At 49.5% G+C, this 12,204-nt stretch overlaps 1 protein-coding gene across 1 annotated transcript; it reads left to right on the top strand.

Moving 5' to 3' along the window:
- Positions 1–4,199: 4,199 nt before the first annotated feature.
- TP53INP2 (tumor protein p53 inducible nuclear protein 2) lies at positions 4,200–11,995 on the top strand. The gene is made up of 4 exons (XM_044664378.1): positions 4,200–4,277; positions 7,097–7,288; positions 7,996–8,263; positions 9,600–11,995. The coding sequence occupies exons 2-4, from the start codon at positions 7,159–7,161 to the stop codon at positions 9,847–9,849; spliced, it is 648 nt and encodes a 215-aa protein (XP_044520313.1). The 5' UTR covers positions 4,200–4,277; positions 7,097–7,158; the 3' UTR covers positions 9,850–11,995.
- Positions 11,996–12,204: the final 209 nt, after the last annotated feature.

Below are 12,204 nucleotides of genomic sequence, written 5' to 3'. Positions count from 1 at the left end.
CTAGATTTTTGATTCGATGAGATGTTTGGGTTTGTGAATCCTAAGAGGGTTTTTTGATGCCTGGAATTCACTCTCTCAGGATTCTGGCCTTCCTTCAAGGCTCAGCCCAGGTACTACTGCTCCCATGAGGCCTTCCTTGATTCTAGATGCTCTCCACCCCAACACACACACCCAGAGTTACTAATGCCCTTTCCCTCCTCAGATTGCCCTGCCTCATACTTCTGTGCATATCTGTTGTATCCCTTAGGTACAAGGGTAACTCCTTGAGGTCATTTTAATCTTTGTCTCCCCAGTCTAGCACTGGGGTATCTTGTATGTAATAGATACTTAATGTTTGTGGAATTAAATTAAGATTATACAGTCCAGGGTCCCTAAAACCTGTCATAGGAATCTTTTGGGGCAGAGAAACCCAGGATACAGTTTTTTCCACCCCAGTCACAAGGAAGCTCTGGAATGCTGTCCATCTGTTCCACAGAAGCCTTCAAACTTCAGACCTTGACCAGATCAGACCAATAGTCAAAACTGTGAGCTCGGGGACTGATTGGGGTCTGGGGCAAAGCCCCATTTGCCCCTTCTGGGCTCCAACCTAAGAATTCTGGCCTTCTGGTTTCTCTGACCCTAAGCTCCTCCTCCTCAGGCAGCCAATCCAGAAACACTTATTGAGCTTCTATTATGCACAGGGCCTGTAAGGCAGACTGCTGAATAGGATCCTGCCCCTGCTCTTGGTGGTGGTGATGTGGGGTTTCCACATTAATTGAAAAACAGCTAATAGCTCTCTCTGAGTTAATTTTCTGAAGGAAGCCAGAGTTGGCTGGGCCTTGAAGGATTTAAGTGTTTAAGGAGGAGAAAGACATTCTAGGCAGAGGGTGGTCTGATCAAAGGAAGGGGGCTTGTGTAGAAAACCAGAAGGGATAGTGAAATGATAATTGATAAATTGGAGAAAGCAGGGAGGTGCTTACGACTTGAATGCCAGGCTGAATAAAAAGCACTGGATTTGTAATATGAAGATCTAGATTCAAATTCCAGCTCTAAGCCAATCAACTTCTCTATTAGTTTTCTCATCTGTAATATAAGAAGACTGGACAAAATGATTTCCCAGGTCCCTTCCAACTCTAAATCACATTATCATCCTGTGACTTTCTCTTGTGGACAATAGGAGCCATTGAAGCTTCCTGAGTAGGGGAGGGATGTGGTCAGAATCATAATTTGTACAACCCTTTAAGGTTTGCAAGGGAGATTACATATATATCATCTCTTTGATTTCTACAACAACTTGGTGAATAGGTGCTATTAGGGTCAGAGAAACTAAGTGACTTGCTGTGTCATTAAGAATTTGAGCAGGATTAAAATCCAGTCATCTTTGGACTCCCAATCTAGCACTCTTTGCTAGATGCATTTATTGTCTTTTATGGAAGGTTTACACATCAAATATTGGTCAGAAGGTCAGGATGAGGACATAAGGAGTTCACAGCTCTTTTCCCACTTAGGACCTGAGGCCTAGGAAGTCCTGGTGTCTGGGCTTTCAACAAGGGCTAGCCAATAGGAAGATCAAGTCATCACTCTCTGTCACATTCAAGTGTGGTAGGCCTCACCTTTCTAGTGGAGCCAGTCACATGGGTCCTCTTCCTTATGTCCTGGGGCCAGGCTTGGTGTGGTCAGTGACAAAACAACTAGGCATGTCCTTGGCCTAACCCAAGTTCTAGCCCAAAGTTCCCTAGGGCTCCTAAATCCACAGTTTCCTGTTGTGTCAAAATAGGCAGAAAAACATGGGCCCCAAAGAGGTTTATGAGTCAATCCAGCTCCCACCCTTTCTTTAATAGCAGGGAGAGGATTCAGACTCCTACTTCCCCCTACCCTCATATCTCTTTATCCGTAGAGGAGCTATAGAGGTGGGATCCTGGGAGTGGCAAAGACTAGAGAACCCTATAGCAGCTGAGGAAGTGGAAGGATAAGGATTTGGGGCTGGAAATTCTTACGGGGAGTGGAGGTTAGAGTAGAAAAGGACTTTAGAGAGCAAGTCCTATCTTTTTATTTATTTAATAACCCTTGTTTTCTGCTTTAACAACAATTCTAGGGCAAAAGAGCAAGTGGACTTAAGTAACTTCCCATAGTTATATAGTTGGAAAGTATCTGAGGCCAAATTTGAACACAGGTCCTCTCAACTCCAGGAATGGCTCTCTGTTGGCCTCTCCCCAACACCCTTTTATTGTACAGGTAGGGAAAAGATGACTCAGAGAAGACATTTTGCCAAAGGGCACATAGCAAGTTAGCGGCAAAACTGGCTCTGAGGTGACTGGGGTTGGGCGGGGGTCGGGAATAGGGGAGGTGGAAAATCAGACCTAGGTTCTCTGTGTGATTTGGACTCCTTAGTATCTTTCTTTTTCTGGCCTTCACTTTGTTCCTCCATAACAAGAGAATTGGACTAATGTCTTCAAGATGCCCTCCCATCAACAAGGAGGCATTTATTAAGCACCCACTGGGTGCCAGACACTGCTAAGTGCTGATAATAAATGGACAAAAATGAAAGTCTATCCTTATGGAGTTGACATTCTATTCTGTTTTCAGTTTTGAATTGCTAGGTCTCATTATAGGCTAAAGAATTGGGCTGTTAGGGAATGAGTTCAAGTTCCACCCCGATTGAAGCTTGAGGGTCTATGGGACTCCCATATTCCTAAACCCTAGGTATGATGCTTGGGGTCCCTTCTCCATGTCCTTACTTTCTGTTGGTAGTGATGGTCTTTAGCTTCTCCTTCCTCCCAAACCCCCTAGCTCCTCTCAACTTCTTTGAGACGGTCTTCTCCATAAAGATCCTGGAACCAAAAACTTCTGAACTTTAATCTCCAACCCTGCCCTGAGGGGTACCCAGCTAGCCCGTGATCATTAATTATTTAAAGCTCCTGGTCCAGATCCCAATGCCCTGGAACCTCTGAGGCCACTGAACCTGAGTGAACCAATGTGTTTCAAATGTGAGCGGTTCAGGGTTGGTTTCCATTGCTTCCAGCCTCCAATCCCAGGGCAGAAGTAAAATGAGATACAGAAGAGAGAACCATGATCCATGGTGAGGGACCCAAATTTGGAACTGAAGAGTAAGATTATATAGCTCTTGGAATGAATCTCAGAGCTTAAAGGTGCCTTGGAGATCATCTAGACCAGGAATCGTAACTTGGGCTCTGTGAACTAGGTTAAAAAACATTTGACAACTCCTTCAGTATATTTGATTTCCTGTGCATTTTAGTTTGTGCATTTAAATATATTGTTGAGATGACCACTGGTTTCATCAAAATGGCAAAGGGGTCCACAGGACAAAATAGGTTAAGAACTCCTGATGTTATAAACTGATGTGGAGAGGAACATGAATTTGCCTAAGGACAAATAGCCAGTGGACCTCTTTTTGTCCAGAACTCTATCACAAAAATTTTTCTAAGCTTTGCTCCTAAAAACCAATTTGGAACTTTTTATTTTCTCCCTATTCTTTGGGCACTTCTGTGCCTTCCTGACCTTCCCCAGGTCTCTAGGCTCCTGGGACCCCTCAGGAAGAGTCTGACTGACTCGCCCTTGAGAACCAGCAGGTCTTTCCATGTAGAGAATTCTCCCCTAGAACTCCCAAGCCCGGGGAGGCTTCCCTTCTGTCACCTCCCTTTTCTTTAGAGGATAGGGGAGGGGATAGATAGAAAGGAGAATGATGGGGATAGGAAGACCTGGGCAGGCAGCAATTCGACCAGGAGTCCACGGTGGGTCTGTGTGTGTGTAGAGGGAACGCCAGGCTAGAAGATAAGCTGGGCCCACCCAAGTGGGTCAAGCAGCTTTGACCATTGGGCTGGCCAGGACTAAGGAAGGCAGATTGGAACCTTTTTAAAAGTGTATGTGTGCCCTGTTGTGGCTGGATCACTGGGATGGGGGTAGGGGATCCGGGACATACAATTCTTGATTGGCCTCCGGCCGCCCAGGCCGTGACGTGAGGGAGGGCGGGCCCCTTTGTGACGTCACAATCAGCTGTTTGAGCGTTCCAATTTGTGCCGTGAGCCCCGGCAGATCCGCTGCCAATACACCAACCCCCGCCGGGAGCGCTGGATGCAAAGCCCTCATCCCCCGCAACCCGTCCGCCCCAGAGCCGGCCCCCAGCCATGCTGTTGGATCTCTAAGGGTCTTCCTGTCTTGGGACACTCCGCCGCAGCTGGCGCCCTCCCGCTTTCCCCGTCGCCTGCTCCCCAGCTCCGGCCCGGCCAGCTCTGTGCTCGCAGCCCCCAGGACGTGGTGGCGAGTGGTAACAGCCCCAGGTCAGTGCAGTCTGGTCTGGGCCTCTCTCTGCAGCTCCAAGCCGGAATGACCTGAGCGCTGTCAGAGTCGGAGCGTGGTGGGAGGCTTGGGGCTGTTTTGGTGGCTACTGGGGAACAGGGCGGGAGAGGAGAGACATCGGGGGCCGCTCGTGGCTCCGACTTCCTGCCCCCAGAGTTGGAGCGGAAAGAGCAGCGGTCGGAGATCTCAGGGGATGAGGAAGGGGGCTTGCGGCTCTCTACAAGTCCAGCTGGGGACCGAGATACGCAGACGCTGCTGCTGGGGGCGGAGGGGGTTGGGGGGTGAGCTGTGCGGGCTGGAGGAAGCTCGAGGGTTCCGGGGATCGTGGCTTTGATGCCCCAGTGCAAACACTGCCTCTTCTGGTCATGGTGACCCCAGGTGTGCGGAGGCTGGGCTGGCCCGGGACTGCCGTACCCTTAGTCCCGCGAGGTTGCCCTCCCTCCCTCGCTAGAGATCCGGCTTCGCTCCTGGGCCTTTGTCTCCTGGCTTCGCCTCTTCTCCAACCGCAAGAGCCCAGAGCCCCACTGCCCTCTGCCCATTGGCTCCCTGGGGTTGGCCGCTGCGGTTACGTCATCATATTTGCATATGACATTGAGTCGTCACCAAGGCCAGCTCCTCCCCGCCACCCCTCCGCTCCCCCAACCCTGACTGTCCTCTGGTGACCCGGCTGGGTTGGAGCTGGATAGAGGCCTGATGGGGCGAGGCCTGTGGCTGGACAGGAGGGACCCGGGAGGATGGGAGTGGGGGTGGGGAAGGGTTGGGCTTGGACCCTGGAAAGGAAGTGCCAGTTACTAATCTGAGTCCTGACATCTGGGTTGAGTGGGTCTGGTAGCTCCCTGGGGCCACCCATGGCAAGTAATGATGATATGCATTGGACTTTGGACCTTAAAACTCCTGGGAAATGGGGGGTTTTTCTGTGGGACCAGAGAAACCCACGCTAGGGAGTGACTCCAGGAGTTGGAAGGTTGATGTTGCTGCTGTTTCCCCTTAAGGCTAAGCTCTGATTTTCACCCGGATAGTGAAAAACTTCCCTGGGAATGAGGGAAATGAGCCATCAGTCAGGTAATACAATCCTGGAGCTCATGACCTCTGGGGCAACACTGCCTGTCTGTGGTCCAGTTGGAGCTGGTGAGGTTTATATTACTAGCTGCTGGCCTGTTTCCTTTTCTGTTTCTTTCCTTGCCCTTGAAAAGGAGCTGGGTTGGGTGGGCCAGGCAGTGTATTACCCGGCCTGCCCGTGGGGCTTGATGCATTATTAAAAGCATTGACTTTGGGGCCAGTTAGGTGGCTCAGTGCATAGAGAGCCAGGCCTGGAGTCAGGAGGTCCTGGGTTCAAATGTGACTTCAGACATTTCCTAGCTCTGTGACCCTGGGCAAGTCACTTAACCCTAATTGTCTAGCTCTTACTGCTCTTTTTCCTTGGAACTGATACTTAGTGGCAATTCTAAGACAGAATGTAAAGGTTTAAAAAAAAAAAAAAAGCATTGAATTTGGAGCCAGGTTACCTAGATTTCAGGCCAGGCTGAACTTCTGGGCAAGTATTTTTCCCTCTCCAATCCTCAGACGTTTCCTCATCTGTAAAATGGGGACAGTAAGACCACCTGTATACCTCACTACAGAGTTGGTGTAGGGAAAACACATCGCTGCCACTGACTGTCAAAGCAGTTTGTCCCTGGAGAAGACTTCTGGTTGAGGAACAGGCCTAGTTTCAGAGCTGAGATTCTGGGGTCCCATTCCTAGCTGCATCACTGACTCACTGGGAGACACAGAATCTATTTTGGGCACCTCTTACAATGACTAAAGGGATTTGTCCTCCCAAGGGCTATTTGGGGAAGTTAAAAACAAGGAACTTGTTTAGCTAGTAGGAACCCACTTGGGTTCTGATGCCCCCCCTTAAGGTGGTAAGGTGGCACAGTAGAGGAGACCAGTTTTGGAAGGTTCTTAATTCCTGGCAGTTCTGCAGACTGCTCACTTCACAAAGCAAGTCGGCCTTGATCTTCAAATAGGTCACAATATCCCAGGATGTCAAAGCTAGTGGAGACCAAAGGCTACAACTTCCCTCATTCAGGGAATGGGAATGGTTTGCCTAAGGCAACATAACTAATAAGTGTCAGAACCAGAATTAGAACTCAGGTTTCCTGACTCCAAAATCCAGTCCTCTTTCCATCATATAGTCTTATATCATCAATGTCAGAAGTAGAACCTGAGCCCACACAAGGCTGGATTCTCTACCCACTGTCCAGGCTTAACTCAGTTCCCTAGGACAGGGCCTGTTCAGACTCTTTCAGGGTCAGGGCAGGGATAAAGGCCACACTGGGCAGAAAACCTAAGTGACTTGATGCCCATTTTAGGCCTAGGGGCTTCAGAGCCCAAGGCTTTGAAGGGTCTGGGGCCAGAGATAAGGAAATGTATTTAGCCCCATCTCTTGAGGGGGAGGGAATGGTGGAAGAAGGAAGATATTTTGTACTTGATGGGAAAGAAGTTGGCCTCCCTGGGCCCACGCTTTGTGCCTGAGGATTCCTCTCCATTGCGGGAAACCTTGCTCAGCTTTTAGTAGAGGGAAGGGGATGAATTTCTCCCTTGTCTTCCTCCTACTCCCTCCAGGGAGCTTCCTTTTCCTACTGATGTTGAAGGCTTATTGCCCTAGTTCTACATCCCTTCCTCTCAAAATCTATTCCCACAGGGATCTAGAATATTTGGGAGCATCTCTGGGTGGTCAGAAGGGCCCCCCACACACACACACACAGCTTGACTATATGATATGGAGTACCTATCTGATTTTTAGCTTCCTTGTCCTCAGGTTTCTGTAGGGCCATTGAAGCTGGGCCTTCCATTGCCCCCCAGCCCACCAACTCTTACACCATGTTCCAGCGCCTCACCAGCCTCTTCTTTAGCACCAGCCCACCCTCTGAGGAGCCCCCCTCCCCTAAAGCCTTCATCTGCCCTGAAGATGAGGAAGAAGTGGATGGATGGCTCATTATTGACCTGCCTGGTAAGTGGTTGGTTGAGGGCCTTGGGGGCCTGATCCTGCACATTCACTATCCCAGGCTCAGCTCCAGCTAAGAGTCCACCGGAGGGGTCTCCGGCTCAGAAAGCTGGAGCTGCGAGTAGTAGGGGTAGAATTCCTGGGATCTTATATCCCCATCCTAGGAGGGGATGCTGGCTAGGAGATATTCCAAAATTCCCTTGCTAGGCACATTTGAAAGTGTTCAGGGCTATTGGTGTTTTGTGGAGATCAAAGAGAGTGTTTTCTGTTGTAAAGGGGGAATATCTCTGACCAAAGGGAATGTTGACCCTTGAAGCAAAGGATCCTAGGGAAGAGAGGACAGTTGTAGGACCTGAGGGAAGTATCCAGAGGGGGAATCCTGCCCTCTGCCAGACTGAGGATGAAGGGATTGCTCCTAAGGACAGAAAGGTCTTTCAGAGCTCCCTTCTCCTAGGGGCAAGCATTTGCTTTTGGGGGTGGGGGGAGGAATTGCTTTTTGCTTTGGTCCTTGGGGAATAGGAGTGGGCCTGTTTTGAGAGAGGAGGGAAAAATTAACCAGAGAGGAAGGGTACCAGCTTTGGGGAAAGAATAGCCTAACCTCAGTGGGCTTTGGGTCTGACTAATTATGCCCCTCTCTCTTCCCTACCTATCCCCATATATTCCTGTGTGTGTGGTCCCCTGCCCCTGCTACTGTCCCATTCTCCTCTCCTCAGATAGTTTTGCTGGCCCCCCAAGTCCCAAGCCAGCCTCCCCTTGCTTGCTGGATGAGAGCTGGTTTGTTACGCCTCCCGCCTGTTTCACTGCAGAGGGGCCTGAGCTGGGGCCTGCCCAGCTGGAGAGCAGCCCCTTGGAGGACCTGCTCATCGAGCACCCCAGTATGTCTGTCTATGTCACTGGCAGTACCATCGTCCTGGAGCCTGGGCCTGGCCCAACCCTGATGACCCCACCTCGGAGCCCTCCTCCAGCCAGAACAGGCCACCGGTGAGCCCCTGGGGCAGGGAGAGGGAAGCCCAGGGTGAGGGGACAGGACAGAGCCCTAGATCAGAGTGAATGATCAGAGCCTGGGTGAGCTGAAGTGAAAGCCAGTCGGGCCTTCCACCAGAGGGCCTACAGAGGAGAAGCCTTAAGGCTTTCCAGAGGCAGAACCACTTTTGAGTGCTGGTCTAAGCATCAGGCTAGCTTTCTCTGATGGGCTGCTATTAGGAGTGGGCTTGTGTCACCAGGGTCCTGAGGTGTTCGGGTCATTTAGGTTTTATTGATGTTTAGTGCTAGAAAAGAGGGGCTACTGTGTGTTTGTGTGTGGGTGAAGGGGAGTGAGGGGTTCACAGTAGCATTTCTTCTTTGAAACTGTAGTGATGGCTAGAATCATATCTTGGGAGATCACAGTCCAAGCATGGAAAGAGGGGAAAAGGTCCCAGATTACCACTAGTCTAGAGAAAAAAGCTTATATAAGGTAGAATCTGGCTATGGCTAGAAAGGTGAGAATGATAGAAATTCCCTGGTGAGGGGGATGGACCTTTTAGGTGAGGATAAATGGCCTAAGCCAGGAGTTTAACCATTATTTGAGACATGGACCTTTTTAATCCATAAAGTCGATGGACTCTTCAGAGTATATATATATCAAGGGGCAGCTGGGTGGCTCATGGATTGAGAGCCAGGCCTAGAGATGGGAGGTCCTGAGTTCAAATCTGGCCTCAGACACTTCCCAGCTGTGTGACTCAGGGCAAATTACTTAACTCTCATTGCCCAGCCCTTACCACTCTTCTGCCTTGGAACTAATGCATAATATTGATTTTAAGATGGAAGGAAAGAGTTTAAAAAGGATAAAGATTAAAAACAGGATTATAGAGGAAACCAATTATACTGAAAGTTATTAAATATATATTTTTTTTAAGTTCACAGACCTCAGGTTAAGAACCTTTGGCCTAAGCAAGACACTTGGTCCTTGAGTAAGCTCAGGGGGAAGAGGGGAATTCCCAAGTATTGTAGCCAGAGAGGGGTGAAGCCTGGAAGAATGAAGAAAGGCCATCCTTTTAGGGGATTTTGATCTTTAAAGGGAAGGAATTGCATATTAGATTGTGTAGGATGGATTGGGGGAAGGAGAAAATGGAGGCAGGGAAGTTAGGGGCTATGAGTCCAAGCTGGAAATGATGAGGCCAGTGTCTAGATTGACAGTGGAAAGAATACTGCAAATCAAGGGCATGGAATTAGGGATCATGGAGAATGGGGAGTTTAGGAAATACTGGGATTCTGGATAATGGAGATGGTCCTTTTTCAAGCCCAGCTCTGAGCCTACTATATGCCTCCTCTCCCCAAGGGAGGTCATGCAACCCCGTCGGGATCCAGGCCCCAGGCACCACACAGCCTCGATGCCCTCTCGGACAGCACTGCTGGAAAAGGCCAGTCAGGCCCGGTGGGTGCAGCGGGCCCGCCAGAGGGCTGACAGACAGAGGCTGAGCCCTAAGGTCGTTCAGCGGCAGAATCGTGTCCGAGAGCGCCATCCCCGCCGGTCTAAGCACCAGGGCAGCTTTCTCCACCAGCCGTGCCAGCGCCAGTTCAATTACTGACGCCACTGAGGTCACCCATCAGCCCATTCTGGGCTGCTCCACTCTACACTGCTCTCAAATAAACCTCTCACCAGCCTCCCTCCCTCCCCTGCAGACACTACCCCTCACCCACTTATCCTCACCAGCCTGCTCCTGCCACCTGTTCTGGACCTAAGTGGTGACCCCCACATGCTCCATGAAACTGTTGGCCAAGGCCCTGCTTCCCCAAGGGAGCCTCTACCTAAGGAGAGCTTAGAGGGAGAGAGAGGTATTGCTATCCATCCCTGTGGGGTAAATGCCTCCCTCTGGGAATGCCCTTGTCCAGAGATGCCAGCCCCTTACTTCTGATCTCTGCATTCCCCAACTGATTCCTACTATTCCCTACCTCTAAATCCTATCTTGTGAATTCTGATCCTCTTCCTCATCCCCTACCCTTGACTTTCCCCAGTCTCTCAACACAGACCTCAACTTTGATCCCCTTATTTCCCTACATCTGACTCCACCTACACACATACAAAACACTGGTTCTATCACACCTCTGCCCCTCTCAACTCTTCCCTCCTAGGATGTCTGTCAATGACAGAAGTGTGACTTTTCTAGGGCTCCCTGACACCCACCATGGCAACTAGGTTGCAGTGCCCTAAGGCCCAGTTCCTATTGTCTGTACCCTACGGCAGACTCATTAAGAGCTGGCCCAGACCTCTGAAGGTAAAGTATGTTGGAGAGGGTTGTGAGATGTGAAACTTGAGAGTGAAAGAATGGAGGAATTCAGACAGGGACAGAAAACCAGAGACATATTTTAAGAGAGAAACAGCTTCAGAGGAGGGAACCCCTAAACACAGGAAAGCTAAGAGGACCTTACTACTGTGGCTTGGAAGATATAGATGGTTTCCTCAATCTGATGCCATCCACTGGAATCAGAAAGAACTTCTGGTCCAGGAGACTCCTCCCTCACCCACAGAACTCCAATGGGCTAGAAATCTTCCTGGGGATGGTGTTGGGAAAGGACTCTCTAGGGACTGGGTCGAGAGCAATAGAAAGGGTAACTTCTGACCACAGCCTGATGGCTCTAGATAACTAGGCTGCCCATTTTACTTCCTGCCTCAACACCAGAATTCTGTACTTTGCATTATAAAATGTCTCTCCCACCCTAGAGCTGGGGAGAATCCTCTTTAACCCAGGATGGACAGTCCTCCTGGTAATCCCAAACCTTCCTGTGTTGAATATTGTTTAGATCAAGGTCTAAGAAGAAGGGTAGAGAAGCACTTTCTTTGGGCCTTTTATTGCCCATCCATTCTTTGAATTCTCACCCCTAAGGGTCTGGAGCTATCACTATCAATCTACTGAGGGTTCCCCATCCTCTTTCCACCTACAGAAACCAGGTGGCAGCTCTCTTTCTTCTGAGGTGTATAGCAGAAGAGAAAGTCCCTAAACTACAGCTGGCCTGTAAGACTTAAGAAGGAGCTGCCCCTTTCATACTGTGGGCTGTAAATTCTGGGCTTAGATACCAGCAACTACCCACTTGCCCTGAATTACCCCTGTCAGTTTCTAGATGTCATTCTTTTTTCCAGTCTCTTCTCAGTTTATTTCTTACACTAGTTCTAATACTTAAAACTTTCAAGGATTTTTCCTGACACATGACTAATGACAATTCTTGCCCACAGATCCCTTCTCCCATTCCCTGGCCTTGGCTCTGGCCAGAGTACAACAGGGTTGGCTTCTGTGTCCAGGTGCCTATAGTGGGCAGAGGCCCCTCAGACCCAAGGAGCAAACCAAATTAAAAAAAAAAATTAAAACAAGACATTTAAAAATACTTCCAGCTTGCTCAGAAGTCAGTGATTAAGAGTTCATCCTGTCCCTTTTAAGGTTCCTTCAACCGTCTTTCAAGAGTCTTCCCTCCTGGCCCCCCACAACCCTACTTTAGCCACCTCACACCCAGCTATGTTGTGGCATTCACAATAGCTGAAATAAACTTCAAAGTTCCTGCTTTCCCTGTTCCAGTGCTAGGGGATTGGGTTTGGCTCCCAGTTGCTGTTTAATGAGAGAAATCTGGAGAGCTGGAACCCATCATCCCAAACCTTGCTTGCCCCCCTGTTAATGCCTACCCTTCCCATAAGGCTCCTTGCCACTGTAGCATCAAGCATCTGGGTGTGGCAATATTTGGTCTTGATTTTTTGAGACCCAACCCCATTCCCATCAATCCCGTTTGCTCGACTACAGAGCCACAAGATCTCATGCTATATATATATGGACTGTGTATGTGCCTTTCACCCTTAGCATGGTTCAGGGTTTTTCAAACCCCAGAACTTGAACAAAATAAGGAACCAGGATTCATGAAGTCCTATGCAACCTAAGACAGGGAGTCAGAGTCTGTAG

Source organism: Gracilinanus agilis, chromosome 2, assembly GCF_016433145.1.
Source record: "Gracilinanus agilis isolate LMUSP501 chromosome 2, AgileGrace, whole genome shotgun sequence".
Lineage (NCBI taxonomy): Eukaryota > Metazoa > Chordata > Mammalia > Didelphimorphia > Didelphidae > Gracilinanus > Gracilinanus agilis.
Note: the sequence above shows the minus strand (reverse complement) of the source record. Positions and strands in the feature narration are given on the sequence as shown.